General features: G+C 40.0%; 1 protein-coding gene across 5 annotated transcripts in view; it reads right to left on the bottom strand.

Annotated features, from left to right (window-relative positions):
• LOC113888460 (multidrug resistance-associated protein 4-like) overlaps positions 1–15,273 on the bottom strand; it is a 176,782-nt gene that overhangs the window by 75,083 nt on the left and 86,426 nt on the right. For all 5 annotated transcript variants that reach the window (XR_003509979.1, XM_027535582.1, XM_027535583.1 and 2 more), the window contains 2 exons: positions 14,609–14,688; positions 897–1,047 (listed from right to left, as the gene is read on the bottom strand). Coding sequence is in view for 4 of the 5 variants with exons in the window: in XM_027535582.1 (XP_027391383.1) it covers positions 897–1,047; positions 14,609–14,688 (231 nt within the window). In the remaining variant the exon portion in view is untranslated. The remainder of the gene's footprint in view (positions 1–896; positions 1,048–14,608; positions 14,689–15,273) is intronic.

The raw sequence follows: 15,273 nt of genomic DNA, 5'->3' as shown, positions 1-15,273 counted from the left end.
GAACAGATCCCCCTCCTGTGTCCTCCTAGGGGATTATTTTCAGCATCATTTATATGAATAGTTTTGAGAAAGGGATATTCAAACAGTGTGGTATCACCCAAATACTGACAATGACAAATAGCAAACCTGAAAATAACAGGGCTTATCTTTTCAGCAGGGCTTCCCTGGAGGCTTAAACATTAAAGAATCCACCAGCAATGCAGGAGACCTGGGTTCAATCCCTGGGTCAGGAAGATCCTCTGGAGAAGGGAATGGCTACCCACTCCAGTGTTCTTGCCTGGGGAATTCCATGGACAGAAAAGCCTAGTGGGCTACAGTCCATGTGGTCGCAAACAGTTGGACATGACTGAGTGACTAACAGATATCTTTTCAATACATTTAACAACTGCAACTTACTAGAACATGTGAAAGAATGTATTTTTCAAATATATCACTTCCGACATATATTTCCTGAGGTCGCCTTTCCTTTTCCTAAACTTTTCCCTTCCTTGTCGTTTCTGGTAACTTTAGGAGAAGAAAACTTTTCTATTTTCCTTCTATATTAGTTCCAACATGATGAAACATTTTTAAGAATATTATTAACAGAGTGGATACTCTGTGTAAGGAAGTATGCCATGAACAAGATAGAAATGGTCCCTGTCCTCATGGGGCTCACATCCATCCTCCTTGGGCTAAAATGCAAAGGCAGCTGACCCGTAGCCATCTCCATTTGCCTTAAGGGCCAACCTATTCTCAGGGGCCATAACTTTCAATCACCTAATGTTAACAGTGAGAAATTCCACAAGACAGTCTGCAGAATTTCAGGAGTCTGGTTAATTGCAGTATAAATGGAAGCCAGCCTGCACTGCCCTCCAGTGCAGGTGGAAAGCCCTGGTACTGAGAGCCCCGGCACTCACTTGTACATTCCAGGCGTTTCACATCTCGTGACGTCTCTAAGAAATACCGCCGAAGAACAAAGGAAATGATGCCAAGGGGAATCATAGGTATAGCACTCCAGGGAATTGCAGCCACCATCACGCCCACCACACCAATCACAAGCAGAAATGTCTGAAATAACAAAAATATAGAGGGCTTTGTGTCAAGGATGATTTTCAAAGATAAACTTCATTGATTTGTTAGGCTTAAACTCTTTTCCTTGAAACTTGTTGAAACAGCAGGGAATGCCTTCTATTCCAAAGAAATAAAATTATAGATGGTCCTCATGATGTTTATTGCAAGCACCAACTATTCTGATAAGAACTTTCTGGGTATCAGCTCTTGTGATACACTCGAGGCAGGCATTATTATTTTTTTAAGGCATTACTACTTTTAACAGATGAGAATATTTGAGGTTCAGAGAGTAGGAGTTGCATCTCAAAATATCAGGAGTCAGCAGATGTTACTAGAGAGATGAATGAGCATGTATCATAGATGAATCCAGATGCCTCAGCTATACATGTAGGGATAAAGAACTGGTTAATTACAAATTCTGTGTAACATATCTAGTAACAGTATTATCTAATTTTACAAATGGATACAGTGAGGCACAGGGAGAGGAAAAGCAACTTGATGGAGATGGCAAAGCCTAAGTCACGGAGCTGGGAAGCCCATGTCATGAGCCATTATGACATATTTAAGCTTACTTTCAACTTACAGCCATCTTTCTATCATTATACTAAGTATTTAAAAGGCCCATTCCAAAGGTTAACTATTATAACAACACCAGATTCCATTTACAATGTGTGTACTCTGTGTAAGGCCCTGTGCTGAGTTCCATGAACATTCTCTAAATTATTATCCCGAGAGATGATTTTCTCTTGGGAAAGGATTTTGGTCTGAAAAGACAGCAGATAGAATAAAAAATGAAATTGTTGGTTGATGCTGATTTACACATCCATCCTTATCAGGAAAAGTATGATACCCTGGTGGATAGTATCAGGCCACAAGAATGCAACCAACATTTAGAGACTGCCTGCCATGAAAGTGGGGTGGGGTGGTAGGGACTTGCAGATTCACCCAGTCTGGGCCAAGGCCTCTGAAGTTTATGATCTCAGGTGGATACAAATCCACGGTTATATGAGCAGAGCACAGGGTGCTGGGGAAACACAGGGACGAATACCTGAATATTTTGAGACAATTCTAAGACTTATGACTGATTTTACAGGCATGTTTAACAAATAGAAAGAATGGCATGAATGACTTGCAGGCAGTAATCACAGTTGATCAAAATTTTGACCAAAAGGGAGCTGGGATGAGAAGGTTGAGATGCTTGTCTGAGTTAACACTGGCTGTTCTTTAAGATAAGAAATATGAGGTTGGCAGGGTGGTGGTCATCCTAAAGTTTCCCAGGAAGGTATTGCTTATCCTGGAGAAGGAGAGGAGCAGTTTGTGCTCAGGGAATCCCAGAGCCACAGCTGCAGGCAGGAGGAACAACCAACCAGAACTGTGACTCTGTGGCTAGGAGCCCTTGGGAACTGCATGATCTGGATGGAGACCCATGTGCTTTTCCTATTTCTCCCTGTCTCTGCCATGTAATAAAAATAAAACTCAAGAGTGAAGAGGATGAAATTCTGAAGAAATAAATTCTAATCATAAGTGGAAAAAAATAGGGCTGTCTGACCTCCCTCCTATTAAACCTACAGAAAACAATATCTTACAGCCACTGGCTTGACTGTGCATCCCACCAGGCTACAACCTTCATGTTCATTGGGAGGGGTCCTTTTAGCTCCTTCTATGTCTCGCTTTTAGGTCACTTGGCTTGCCATTATTGTTTGCAAAAAAAAAAAAAAAAAAAAAAAACCCTACTAAAATGTCAATTATAAAAAATCCAAATTATTGGTTTTTAGCAGACTTGCATAATTTGATAGACAACATTCATCCTTTTAAAAAATCTGGGTCTCCCCAGGAGGTTTCCCTGGTGGCTCAGTCAGTGAAAAATCTGACTGCTATGCAAGACACCCAGGTTCAGTCCCTGGGTCAGGAAATGTGCCTGGAGAAGGAAATAGCAACCCACTCCAGTGTTCTTGCCTGGAGAACCCAGGTACGGGGAAGCCTGGTGGGCTGCCATCTATGGGGTCACACAGAGTCAGACACAAATGAAATGACTTAGCAACAGCAGCAGCAGATTGGTCATAACTTTTCTCCCAAGGAGTAAGTGTCTTTTAATTTCATGGCTGCAATCACCATCTGCAGTGATTTTGGAGCCCAGAAAAATAAAGTCAGCCATTGTTTCCACTGTTTCCCCATCTATTTGCCATGAAGTGATGAGATCAGATGCCATGATCTTCGTTTTCTGAATGTTGAGCTTTAAGCCAACTTTCTCACTCTCCTCTTTCACCTTCATCAAGAGGCTTTTTAGTTCTTCTTCACTTTCTGCCATAAGGGTGGTGTCATCTGCATATCTGAGGTTATTGATACTTCTCCCAGGAATCTTGATTCCAGCTTGTGCTTCCTCCAGCCCAGCGTTTCTCATGATGTACTCTGCATATAAGTTAAATAAGCATGGTGAAAATATTCAGCCTTGATGTACTCCTTTTCCTATTTGGAACCAGGCTGTTGTTCCATGTCCAGTTCTAACTGTTGCTTCCTGACTTGCATACAGGTTTCTCAAGAGGCAGGTCAGTGGTCTGGTATTCCCATCTCTTTCAGAATTTTCCACAGTTTGTTGTGATCCACAGTGTCAAAGGCTTTGGCATAGTCAATAAAGCAGAAGCAGATATTTTTCTGGAACTCTCCTGCTTTTTCAATGATCTAGCAGATGCTGGCAATTTGATCTCTGCTTCCTCTGCCTTTTTTAAAACCAGCTTGAAGATCTGGAAGTTCATGGTTCATGTATTGCTGAAACCTGGCTTGGAGAATTTTAAGCATCACTTTACTAGCATGTGAGATGAGTGCAATTGTGCAGTAGTTTGAGCATTTTTTGGCATTGCCTTTCTTTGGGATTGGAATGAAAACTGACGTTTTCCAGTCCTGTGGCCACTGCTGAGTTTTCCAAATTTGTTGGAATATTGAGTGTAGCACTTACACAGCATCATCTTTCAGAATTTGAAATAGCTCAACTGGAATTCTATCACCTCCACTAGCTTTGTTTGTAGTGATGCCTCCTAAGGCCACTTGACTTTGCATTCCAGGATGTCTGGCTCTAGGTGAGTGATCACACCATCATTATTATCTGGGCCATGAAGATCTTCTTTGTTCAGTTCTGTGTTTTCTTGCCACCTCTTCTTAATATCTTCTGTTTTTGTTAAGTCCCTACCATTTCTGTCCTTTATTGAGCCCATATTTGCATGAAATGTTCCCTAATGTAAAGGACACATGTCTTATAAAATGACATCTGAAACGAACATAATGACATAGAAAATCTGAATAACAGCATTTCGATTTAAGAATTTGAATTCTTTAATTTCACAGTTCAGTCATTCAGTCATGTCTGACTCTGCATCCCCATGGACTGCTGTACACCAGGATTCCCTGTCCATCACCAACTCCCAGAGCTTGCTCAAACTCATTTCCATCAAGTTGGTGATATCCAACCATCTCATTCTCTGTTGTCCCCTTCTCCTCCTGCCTTCAATCTTTCCCAGCATCAGGGTCTTTTCCAATGAGTTAGTTCTTCCCATCAGGCGGCCAAACTATTGGAGTTTCAGTATCAGTGCTTCCAATGAATATTCAGGTCTGATTTAGGATGGACTGGTGGAATCTCCTTGCAGTCCAAGGGACTCTCAAGAGTCTTCTCCAACACCACAGTTCAAAAGCATCAATTCTTTGGTGCTCAGGTTGCTTAATAGTCCAACTCTCACATCCATACATGACCACTGGAAAAACCATAGCTTTGACTAGACAGACCTTTGTTGGCAAAGTAACCTCTTTGATTTTTAATATACTGTCTACGTTGGTCATAGTTTTTCTTTCAAGGACCAAGCGTCTTTTCATTTCATGGCTGCATTCACCATCTGCGGTGATTTTGGAGCCCCCAAAAATAAAGTCTCTCACTGTTTTCATTGTTTCCCCAACTATTTGCCATAAAGTGATGGGGCCGGATGCCATGATCTTAGTTTTCTGAATGTTGAGCTTTAAGCCACCTTTTTCACTCTCCTCTTTCATCAAGAGACTCTTTAGTTCTTCTTCGTTTTCTGCCATAAGGGTGGTGTCATCTGCATATCTGAGGCTATTGGTATTTCTCCCAGCAATCTTGATTCCAGCTTTTACTTCATCCAGCCTGGCATTTCGATGATATACTCTGCATATAAGTTAAATAAGCAGAATGACAACATACAACAGTGAAGTCCTCTTTTACCTCTTTGGAACCAGTCTGTTGTTCCATGTCCAGTTCTAACTGTTGTTCTTGACCTGCATATAGATTTCTCAAGAGGCAGGTAAGGTGGTCTGGTATGCCCATTTCTTGAAGGATTTTCCACAGGTTAGTGTGATGCACACAGTCAAAGGCTTTGGCATTGTCAATAAAGCAGAAGTAGATGTTTTTCTGGAACTCTCTTGCTTTTTTGATGATCCAACAGATGTTGGCAATTTAATCTCTAGTTCTTCTGGCTTTTCTAAATCCAGTTTGAACATCTGGAGATTTATGGTCACAAACTGTTGAAGAGTGGCTTGGAGAATTTTGAGCATTACTTTGCTAACGTGTGAGATGAGCGCACTTGTGCGGTAGTTTGAACATTCTTTAGCATTGCCTTTCTTTAGGATTGGAATGAAAACTGACCTTTTCCAGTCCTGTGGCCACTGCTGAGCTTTCTAAATTTGCTGGCATATTGAGTGCAGCACTTTCACAGCATCATCTCTTAGGATTTGAAGTAGCTCAACTGGAACTTCATCATCTTCACTAGCTTTTTCGTAGTGATGCTTCCTAAGCTCACTTGACTTTGCATTCCAGGGTGTCTGGCTCTAGATGAGTGATCACACCATCGTGGTTATCTGGGTCATGAAGATCTTTTTTCTTATAGTTCTTCTGTGCATTCTTGTCACTTCTTTTTAATATCTTCTGCTTCTGTTAGGTCCATGCCATTCTGTCCTTTATTGTGCCCATCTTTGCATGAAATGTTCCCTTGGTATCACTAATTTTCTTGATGACATCTCTGGTCTTTCCCATCCTATTGTTTTCCTCTATTTCTTTTTTTTTTTTTTTTAATTTTATTTTATTTTTAAACTTTACATAATTGTATTAGTTTTGCCAAATATCAAAATGAATCCACCACAGGTATACATGTGTTCCCCATCCTGAACCCTCCTCCCTCCTCCCTCCCCATACCATCCCTCTGGGTCGTCCCAGTGCACTAGCCCCAAGCATCCAGTATCGTGCATCGAACCTGGACTGGCAACTCGTTTCTTACATGATATTTTACATGTTACAATGTCATTCTCCCAAATCTTCCCACCCTCTCCCTCTCCCACAGAGTCCATAAGACTATTCTATACATCAGTGTCTCTTTTGCTGTCTCGTACACCTCTATTTCTTTGCATTGCTCACTGAGGAAGGCTTTCTTATCTCTCCTTGCTATTCTTTGGAATCCTGCATTCAAATGGTTATATCTTTCCTTTTCTCCTTTGCCTTTAGCTTCTCTTCTTTTCCTCAACCAATTTGCCTTTTTGCATTTTTTTTACTTGGGGATGGTCTTGATCATTGCCTCCTGTAGAATATCACAAAGCTCTCTCCATAGTTCTCCAGGCACTCTGTCAATCAGATCTAATCTTTTGAATCTATTTGTCACTTCCACTGTATAATCCTAAGGGATTTGATTTAGGTCATACCTGAATGGTATAGTGGTTTTGCCTAGTTTCTTCAATTTAAGTCTGAATTTTGCAATAAAGCGTCCATGATCTGAGCCACAGTCAGCTCCCAGTCTTGTTTTTGCTGACTCTATAGAGCTTCTCAATCTTTGGCTGCAAAGTATATAATCAGTGTTATTTCAGTGTTGACCATCGGTGATGTCCATGTGTAGAGTATTCTCTTGTGTTATTGTGTTGTTTTATTTTATTGTTTTTGCCATACTGTGCAGCTTCTGGAATCTTAGTTTTCCTACCAGCAATCAAACTCAGGCCCACAGCAGTGAAAGCACCAAGTCCTGACCACTGGACCACGAGGGAATTCACTAAATACATAATTTTGAAATTTCCTACAGAAAAGACTTTAAGTCCAGAGGACTTCAAAAAACCATTGTGCAGAAAAGTTTTACCAAACTTTTCCAGGGTATATGAGTCCAGCATTATCATGATATAAAAACCAGAGAAAGACATTAAAAGAAAGAAAAATTACAAGTCAAACTGTCTTAGCATATTAAACATACCAATGAACTGAATCTAGCAATATAAAGAAAAATAATACTGCACAATCTAACTTGACTGGGCAAGTCCAAAATCCTCAGGGTTGGCTGTTACAAAGGACAGGCTAGAACCCTTGGTCAGCAGTTGATGCTGTTCTCCACAAGCAGAATTTCTTTTTACTTCAGGGAAGGCTTAGCTCTTAAAGCCCTACAACTGAGTTAACTGTGCCTATTGGACTATGTAGGATAATTAGCCCTGCTTAAAATCAACTGATAATGGACTTCAATCAAATCTACAAAATACCTACAGAGCAGCACACAGATCACTTTTTGATTGAATAACTGAGGAATGTAGTCTGGTCCAGCTGACACATTAAACTGATCATTAAAAATGGAAATATTTCCCATATATTTCATGAGGTTACATAATTCTGATACCAAAAGTTGACAAAATATTTTAAGAAAAACAAATTATAGACCAATATCCTTCATGAACAACAGATACAAAAATTCTTGACAAACTACATACAGAAATACATAAAAAAGATGCTACATTATGACGAAGTAAAATCTATTCCAGGAATGTTAAGTTTAACTTTCAAATACCAATCACTATAATTCACAGTAAAAGATTAAAGGTAAATAATCATATGACTATCTGAAGAGATATAGAAGAAATATTTGTTAAAATTCAATACTTTTCTTCATTTTTTAAAAAAGTAAAATTCTTGACAATTGAGGAATTAAAAGAAACATTTTAAACCTGATAACAGATACCTACCTAAAAAACTGTAATTAATATTATTTGTAATGAAAAAATATTGAAAATTTTGCCCTAAAGAGTACAAGATTATCTGATCTAACCAATTCTCTTCAACACTAACTAGAAACTTTAGCCATAACAAGTAAAGAAAAGGAAATAAAAGTCATAAATACTAGAAATGAAGATATAAAACTGTCATTATTTACAGCTGACATGATTGTATATGGACAAAATCATACAGAATTTAAAAAATAAAAACATACCACCATCAACTCCAGGCAATGAAAAGTTAATTGACAAATAAATCGACTATATTTCTATAGACTAGCAACAAGCAAGTGAGTAATGGTATCAGAAACAAGACTTCTCCAGAAGTGGTCCAAATGGTTAAGAATCCACCTGCCAATGCAGGGAACACGTGTTTGATCCCTGGTTTGGGAAGAATCCACATGTGCAGAGCAGCTAAGTCCATGTGCCACAACTACCGAGCCCAGGCTCTAGAACCAGACTGCTACACATACTGTGCCCACGTGCCACAACTACTGAAACCCATGCGCCCTAGAGCCCACGCTCTGCAACAGGAAAAGCCACCAAAATGAGAAGTCCACCCACAGCAACCAGTCACCCCCTTTCACTGCAACTAGAGAAAGCCCACACATAGCAAAGAAGGCCCAGTGCATCCAAAATAAATAAATAAATAAATAAATAAAAACAATCAAATAATACTATGAAAAAGTAAATATGCGTGAATAAATTTAACCAGAGAAGTGTAAGATGTCTATACTAAAAATTACAAAATATTTCTAAAATTAAAAAAGACCTAAATAAGCAGAGAGAGATACATATTCATAATTGCAGATCCAACATTGTTAAGACTCAGACTTCTCAAATAACCTATAGCTAAAAGGAAACAGTAATAAAATTTTCAGCAGGCTTTTATTTAAAAACAAATTGAAAGACTTCTAAAATTGACACACAAAAGTAAGGAATCCAGAATGATCAAAGCAACCCTGACAAAGAAGTACAAAGTTAGACAATTTAAACTATGGGTTTCATCTCTTATTAAAATGTACAGTAACTAAGAATGCAGTATTGGTATAAGGATCAAAATATTGGTATACACTGCAACTACTGAGGAAAAAAATAAATTATCAGATGCAGATTTCCTTAATTTAGTGCATAAAAGTCTTTAACAAATGTGTCCAGAATAATTGGAAAAAATAAACCTCAACCAGTAATTACTCTTTCACATACAAAAAATAGCACAAGATGCATCGATATCTAAAAAGGTAGAACATAGAAAAGTATCTTCACACTCCTAAGGATGTGCAAAGATTTCTTAGGATACAAAAACATCAACTACAAAAGAAAAAAAAAAAAAAAAAAACAGTAAACATTAGATATTATCAAAATTAAACCTTGATCTCCACTAAGGATACAAATGGCAAGCCACTGACTGAAAGAAAATATCCATGAAGGACACGTATTAAATATATATTAAAAATAAACATGCCCAAGGGGGGTTTGAGGAAGGGGTTGGGGAAGGGATCAACACACCACAGAAATCTCAAAATGACAAACTCATTGTTCAGTGGGAGAGGCTGGGATACTCTCTACACAATTTCCCTGACATCTTCACACAATGAAATACAAGGGTCAGTGGTGCTGAGACAAGTAAAGACTGTAAAAGCAAGGGATCCGAAATAACCTATTATGCTGAACCTCAGGCTTCATTCTCAATATCCAGATGCAGTGGCCTGTTCTTTTGAGCTCCCCTCTCTGGAAAAAAAAAAAAAATGACTGAGAACACCTAATTCACATCTTTTTCTTGGGCATTTTCACTTCATAAAACTGCAGTCAGTGCATTCTGTGTGTGCTGAGGAGGGAAAGACACGGTGCCTAGTAATCCCATCACGGCAGGCACTGGTGACTCAAGTGACCTCAGGATTAGCCCTTTGTGTCCATGGAAGGACGTGAAGAGTCAGTTGAGCTCTGCCAAACTGCTGATATATATATTTTTTTTCCCTGAATGAGGGAGGGGTGTGTGGGGAATAAGCATTTTGCAACTTAGCTTTCCTCAATAAATTACAGTATTTTGCTGGGAGCAGCTGTGTGCAAGTTCACATGCTCAGAGCAGTCCCAAACTTTTTTTTTTTTTTTTTTGGAAAATAAAATGCCTAAACCTAACTTCCACATCTCACCCTCATTTTCACTTGTTTTAGCAGTAGGAAGACTCCTTGGAGGTGATGATTTCAATAACAAGAATTGTAGATAATTGAGACTTCTTACTCAGTGTTATTTGGGACTTTGGCAAGTTGCATGAAAATTACATTAATTTCAAATATTTAATGCTCAATGGTCTATCTTGAAAACAACTGATTTTTATTCTGTGAGTCTACATAAGAAAGTATCCATTAAAATCTTGAAGGATCACAAACCTAGAAGCTCTGTGATACAAACTCATGAGATGATATTTATGGGCCTGGAAACTGTCTCTGACAATAACTTTAATGCAACATAATGCCACTTTGCCAAAGGCCAAAGAAGAGGGCGGCAGAGAATGAGATGGCTGCATGGCATCACCAACTCAATGGACATGAATTTGGGAAAACTCCGGGAGACAGTGAGGGAGAGGAAGGCATGGCATGCTGCAGTTCATGGGGTCACAAAGAGTTAAACATGACTTAGTGACTGAACAACAACATATGCCATTGTCATGAGACTATTTCACTTACCTAAAACACATCTGTGGTATTTTAAAAATAATTACTTGGTGCTCAACATGCATTTAGATGTTATACGATTAATAATATTAAAGTGAACTTCATTTTGTCTTCCTAACAAACCTTAGAAAGTGGGTATTGTTTTCTCCATTTTACAGAAAGGAGAGTGTGGCTTTGTTTGGCAGAGATGGTAAGAGGGAGAGCTCGGACAGGGGCTTGGAAAGGGAGACTGCGGGGCTCTGCACTGACATACTTTAAAGCTGTTGACATCATAAATGATTATCAGGTGCAATCACACCTCAAAAATTGATTTTGTATGTTGCTCTCCTTCATCCTTTGAAATGGTGAACAACTCCAATTTGCCCAACCACTTATATAAAGTGACTAAACAGGTTGGTAGCTGTAAGAGTCAGTGTACAGGATGGTGCACAAACTCATGATTGCCTCTCTGTTGGGATCTGGTCTCTGAATGACATCACCTGAGAGGATGGACTGTCCTGAAGTGTGGACCACTACTCAGAATTTAGGATTTTCCTTAGCCACTCTTGGCAAAAGTATCACAAAATATTAAATAACTAATCCGAAATTTCATTTAAGGGAGTGAGAAGGAATTAGTTGAGGGAAAGTATATGGAATAAATACTTTAGAAATAATAAAAATAACAATGATCAAGAATCTTCTAAGGTTTTGAGTTTGAACACAGATGTGCTAACACAGCTGGACAATGCCCTTCCAGACCCTTCCCTTCCCCATATCTTTCCTCAGGTCTCCACCATATCTCTTCCTCTTGTCCTTGCTGTTCATTATGTGTCTCCTGTATTATCATTATTCCCTTCTTTCTCAGCTGGTGATAGAAAAGAAGACTGGGTCCTACACAGGAACTCTGCTTCCAGCAGCACCTTCTGCCCCACCATCCACAGAGGCCTTTTCCTCTCATCCGGGATCAAAGATCACTTCCTAGAAGCTCCATCACCTCCTAGAAGCTCCGCCACCTCCTGGACCACCTCTGCCTCCAACCTCCACATCCAGTTTGCCTTCCAGGACTTCCTCCAAAGAGCTCCCACAATTAGGATTCCAAAGCCATCAAGGGGTGAATCTTCCCTGGGGCACTGGAGGAGACCCTTGAGAGAAGGGTTTCATGCCTGACTCACTCCTGTACCTCAGGGCCTCAATCCTTGTTTGTTGAAGGGAAAAAGGGAAGACAGGGAAAAACCACCCACCATCACTCATACTCCCCTCCCAGTAACTAAAATCTCAAAACAACAGGCAAGAGCTTCTCAGACCCTGCATCCCAGATTCATTCCTGATTCATTCAAACTCCTTCCAGCCTGTCTTAACCTCAACTCCCTCCACACCTCCTAGATTTGCAGCCCTTTGCTCTCTAACTCTCCCATCTGAAACCTGCTCCTCAGGTCACCAGATGCCTCCTGATTCCAAATCAACGAAAAAGTTTCCATGGATTTACCTTCTCGTTTGCACTGAACATACCTGTCCTTGCTCGGGTCTCCACTGCATCTCCTCCTCTCTTCCTTGCTGTTCATCATGTGTCTTCTGTACTTCCCTTCTCTCTCTGCTTTCTCTCTGAATATCAAGGCTTCCCTAAGCTTCTGATCTTGGCTCCTAAAATGCTTTCCTCTCTCTTGGAAATCTTATCTATCTACAGAGATTTAGCTACTTGCTCAGTGAAGAATACACAGGCTCCATGCTCATCCCAGGTCTCTCTCTTAAAGAGCAGACCCTTACTTCTGGTTAGTTTTTTTTTTTTTTTTTCTAATTTTATTTTATTTTTAAACTTTACATAATTGTATTAGTTTTGCCAAATATCAAAATGAATCCGCCACAGGTATACATGTGTTCCCCATCCCGAACCCTCCTCCCTCCTCCCTCCCCATACCATCCCTCTGGGCCGTCCCAGTGCACCAGCCCCAAGCATCCAGCATCGTGCATCGAACCTTACTTCTAATAAACTACAGGACGCCTCCACCAAACTTCAAGATAATTGAACTACAAGTGGTAGAGGAGGGACTGGAAATCAGCTAGACTAGAATTTTCTCTTGTCTTTAATGAGAGTATTTCCTACTGAAATCAGGTAGCATCTACCCCTGTCCCTCTATATGCCATCCAAAAATACGTGACAAATTCTGATTATGACAAATAACTAACCATAGGCTAAGCACACGGCAGACACCCAACGTTGGACTAGCTTGCTGTAGCAAAGAAACAGAACCTTTCACAAAATCTTTTCAAAGTAATTCACAATCACTGTCAAAACATGGCACTGTTTTTAGGGAAAAAAATGTTTCCAGGGATAAATTATGTAGGTAAACCCAGCAGGGCACATTAATAAAATAAGTTTGCAAAAGAGAGATTAAAACAACAACAACAACAACAACAAAAAAAAAAAAAAACAATCAGACATCTTTGTAGTAAAAGTACTCTGCCTCTGAGTCTCAGCTTAGTTCTCATTGGCAACAGTGGAAGCCTTGCCCTCAGGCTGCACTGTCTGTAGGACACTTTTGCACTGTTCATTGCTGCATCTCTGTGTGCAGCTTTTGATAAATGCATTTCATTTTCAAAATTAACACTTGGAAAGAAAAAGTAAATTCCCCACAGGCTTAATCACTGATAAGTAGACAGAATAACAACAACAAAAAAACCACTCCATAAGAGCATCAATACTGAATGTGAGGATGAGAGCTGAGATGACCTAAATTTATTTCTTAGAACCTCACATTCACAGACAAACTGAGGCTAGATAAAAGGTATTCCTGTAGGTCTCTCTCTCTCTCTTTTAAGACACCTTAAGACAGACCAATAAGTTTGTGAAAAGAAAAACTGCCTACATAAACAAAAGACATTTTCTGAGATGACTTTGATCCCATAATCGCATTACTGGCTTAAAAGTCTTTGTATCTTCAAAGGTGCTCTCTATTGTCCTTCTTGGATTTCCCAGGTGGCTCACTGGTAAAAATCTGCCTGCAATTCAGGAGACATGAGTTTGATCTCTGGGTCAGGAATATCCTCTGAACAGGGAAATGGCAACCCACTCCAGTATTCTTTCCTGAGAAATCCCATGGATGGAGGAGCCTGGCGGGCTGCAGCCCATGGGGTCACAAAAGAATCAGACACAACTTAGCAACTAAAAAACATTGTCCTCTTTAAAGCATTATTTTCACCTTATTTTTAGCCAGTCTTTTCTTTTTAAGTAACCATACCTGGCTTTATCCAAAACACAAAAAACAAAAAAACGGTGCAGCAAATATTTGTCCCCTGTGGGAATACAACGCATAGTGTGCGTGCTCAGTTGTCTAACTCTTGCAGCCACATGGACTATCACCCACCAGGCTCTTCTGTCCATGGAATTTTCTAGGCAAGAATACTGAAGTGGGTTGCCATTCTCTTTTCCAGGGCATCTTCCCAACCCAGGAATAAAATCCACGTCTCTTGCATCTCCTGCACTGGCAGGTGAATTCTTTACCACTGAGCCATGTGGGAGGCACAATACAATGCATAATTTAGTTAATCTAGGCTACCCTTCCATGAGAGGTGATTATTTCTATATTATAAAATGTGCTCACAGTAAAGAGAATCCACACGAGACACCTGGAAGGCAGAGGGAGAACCACTTACCAGCATGTCGCTGCTTCAGACCAACCTTGACTGTGTAGCCACTCTTTCCCCAGGTGTTACTCATGCTAACTCAGCCACCCAATCACAACTGAACCTTTCTCTCACAAACACGGCCTTTACTGAAGATAACAGGATACACTGTCAGGCTGAAAGGACCACCCTCAGACCCTGTGAAAAGTCCTTGTGAAACAGGTTATCTGTCACTCCTTGTGAGAACTCTAACAGAACTGGTACATTACCTGGATGAAATCAAGAAATATCAGGGGCAGCAAGTCATCCATATGCCCAATGTCTTTGGAAAAACGATTCAAAATTCTTCCTGCAAAAACAGGATATGTGAAATTACTAATTTCCCCAGATAGAAGCTTTAAGAGAAACAATTCATGAACAAATCAAAACAATATTTTTGAAGCATATGTATTTAGGCACTTCCCTCATGGTACAGTGTCTCCAGTGCAGGGGACATGTGTTCAACCCCTGGTCCGGCAAGATTCCACATGTTGCAGAGCAACTAAGCCTGTGCACCACAACTACTGAAACTCATGTGCCTAAAGCCTGAGCTCTGCAACAGAAAAAGCCACCACAATGTGAAGCCCAGGAACTGCGATGAAAGGTAACCCTTGCTTGCTGTAACTAGAGAAAGCCCACATGCAGCAACAAAGACCCAATGCAACTAAAAACAAATAAATAAATCTTTAAAAAAATAAACTACATGTATTAAATATTTAATATATTAGGCTTCCCTAGGGACTCAGTGCTAAAGAATCTGCCTGCCAATGCAGGAGACATAAGAGACAGGGGTTCAATCCCTGGGTCTGGAAGATCCCCTGGAGGAGGAAATGACAACCCACTCCAGTGTTCTTGTCTGGGAAATCCCATGGACAGAGGAGCCTGGCAGGCTACA

This window comes from Bos indicus x Bos taurus, unplaced genomic scaffold, assembly GCF_003369695.1.
Source record: "Bos indicus x Bos taurus breed Angus x Brahman F1 hybrid unplaced genomic scaffold, Bos_hybrid_MaternalHap_v2.0 SuperScaffold_100147, whole genome shotgun sequence".
Lineage (NCBI taxonomy): Eukaryota > Metazoa > Chordata > Mammalia > Artiodactyla > Bovidae > Bos > Bos indicus x Bos taurus.
The sequence above is the reverse complement of the archived record's forward strand: the minus strand, read 5'-3'. Positions and strand labels throughout refer to the sequence as shown.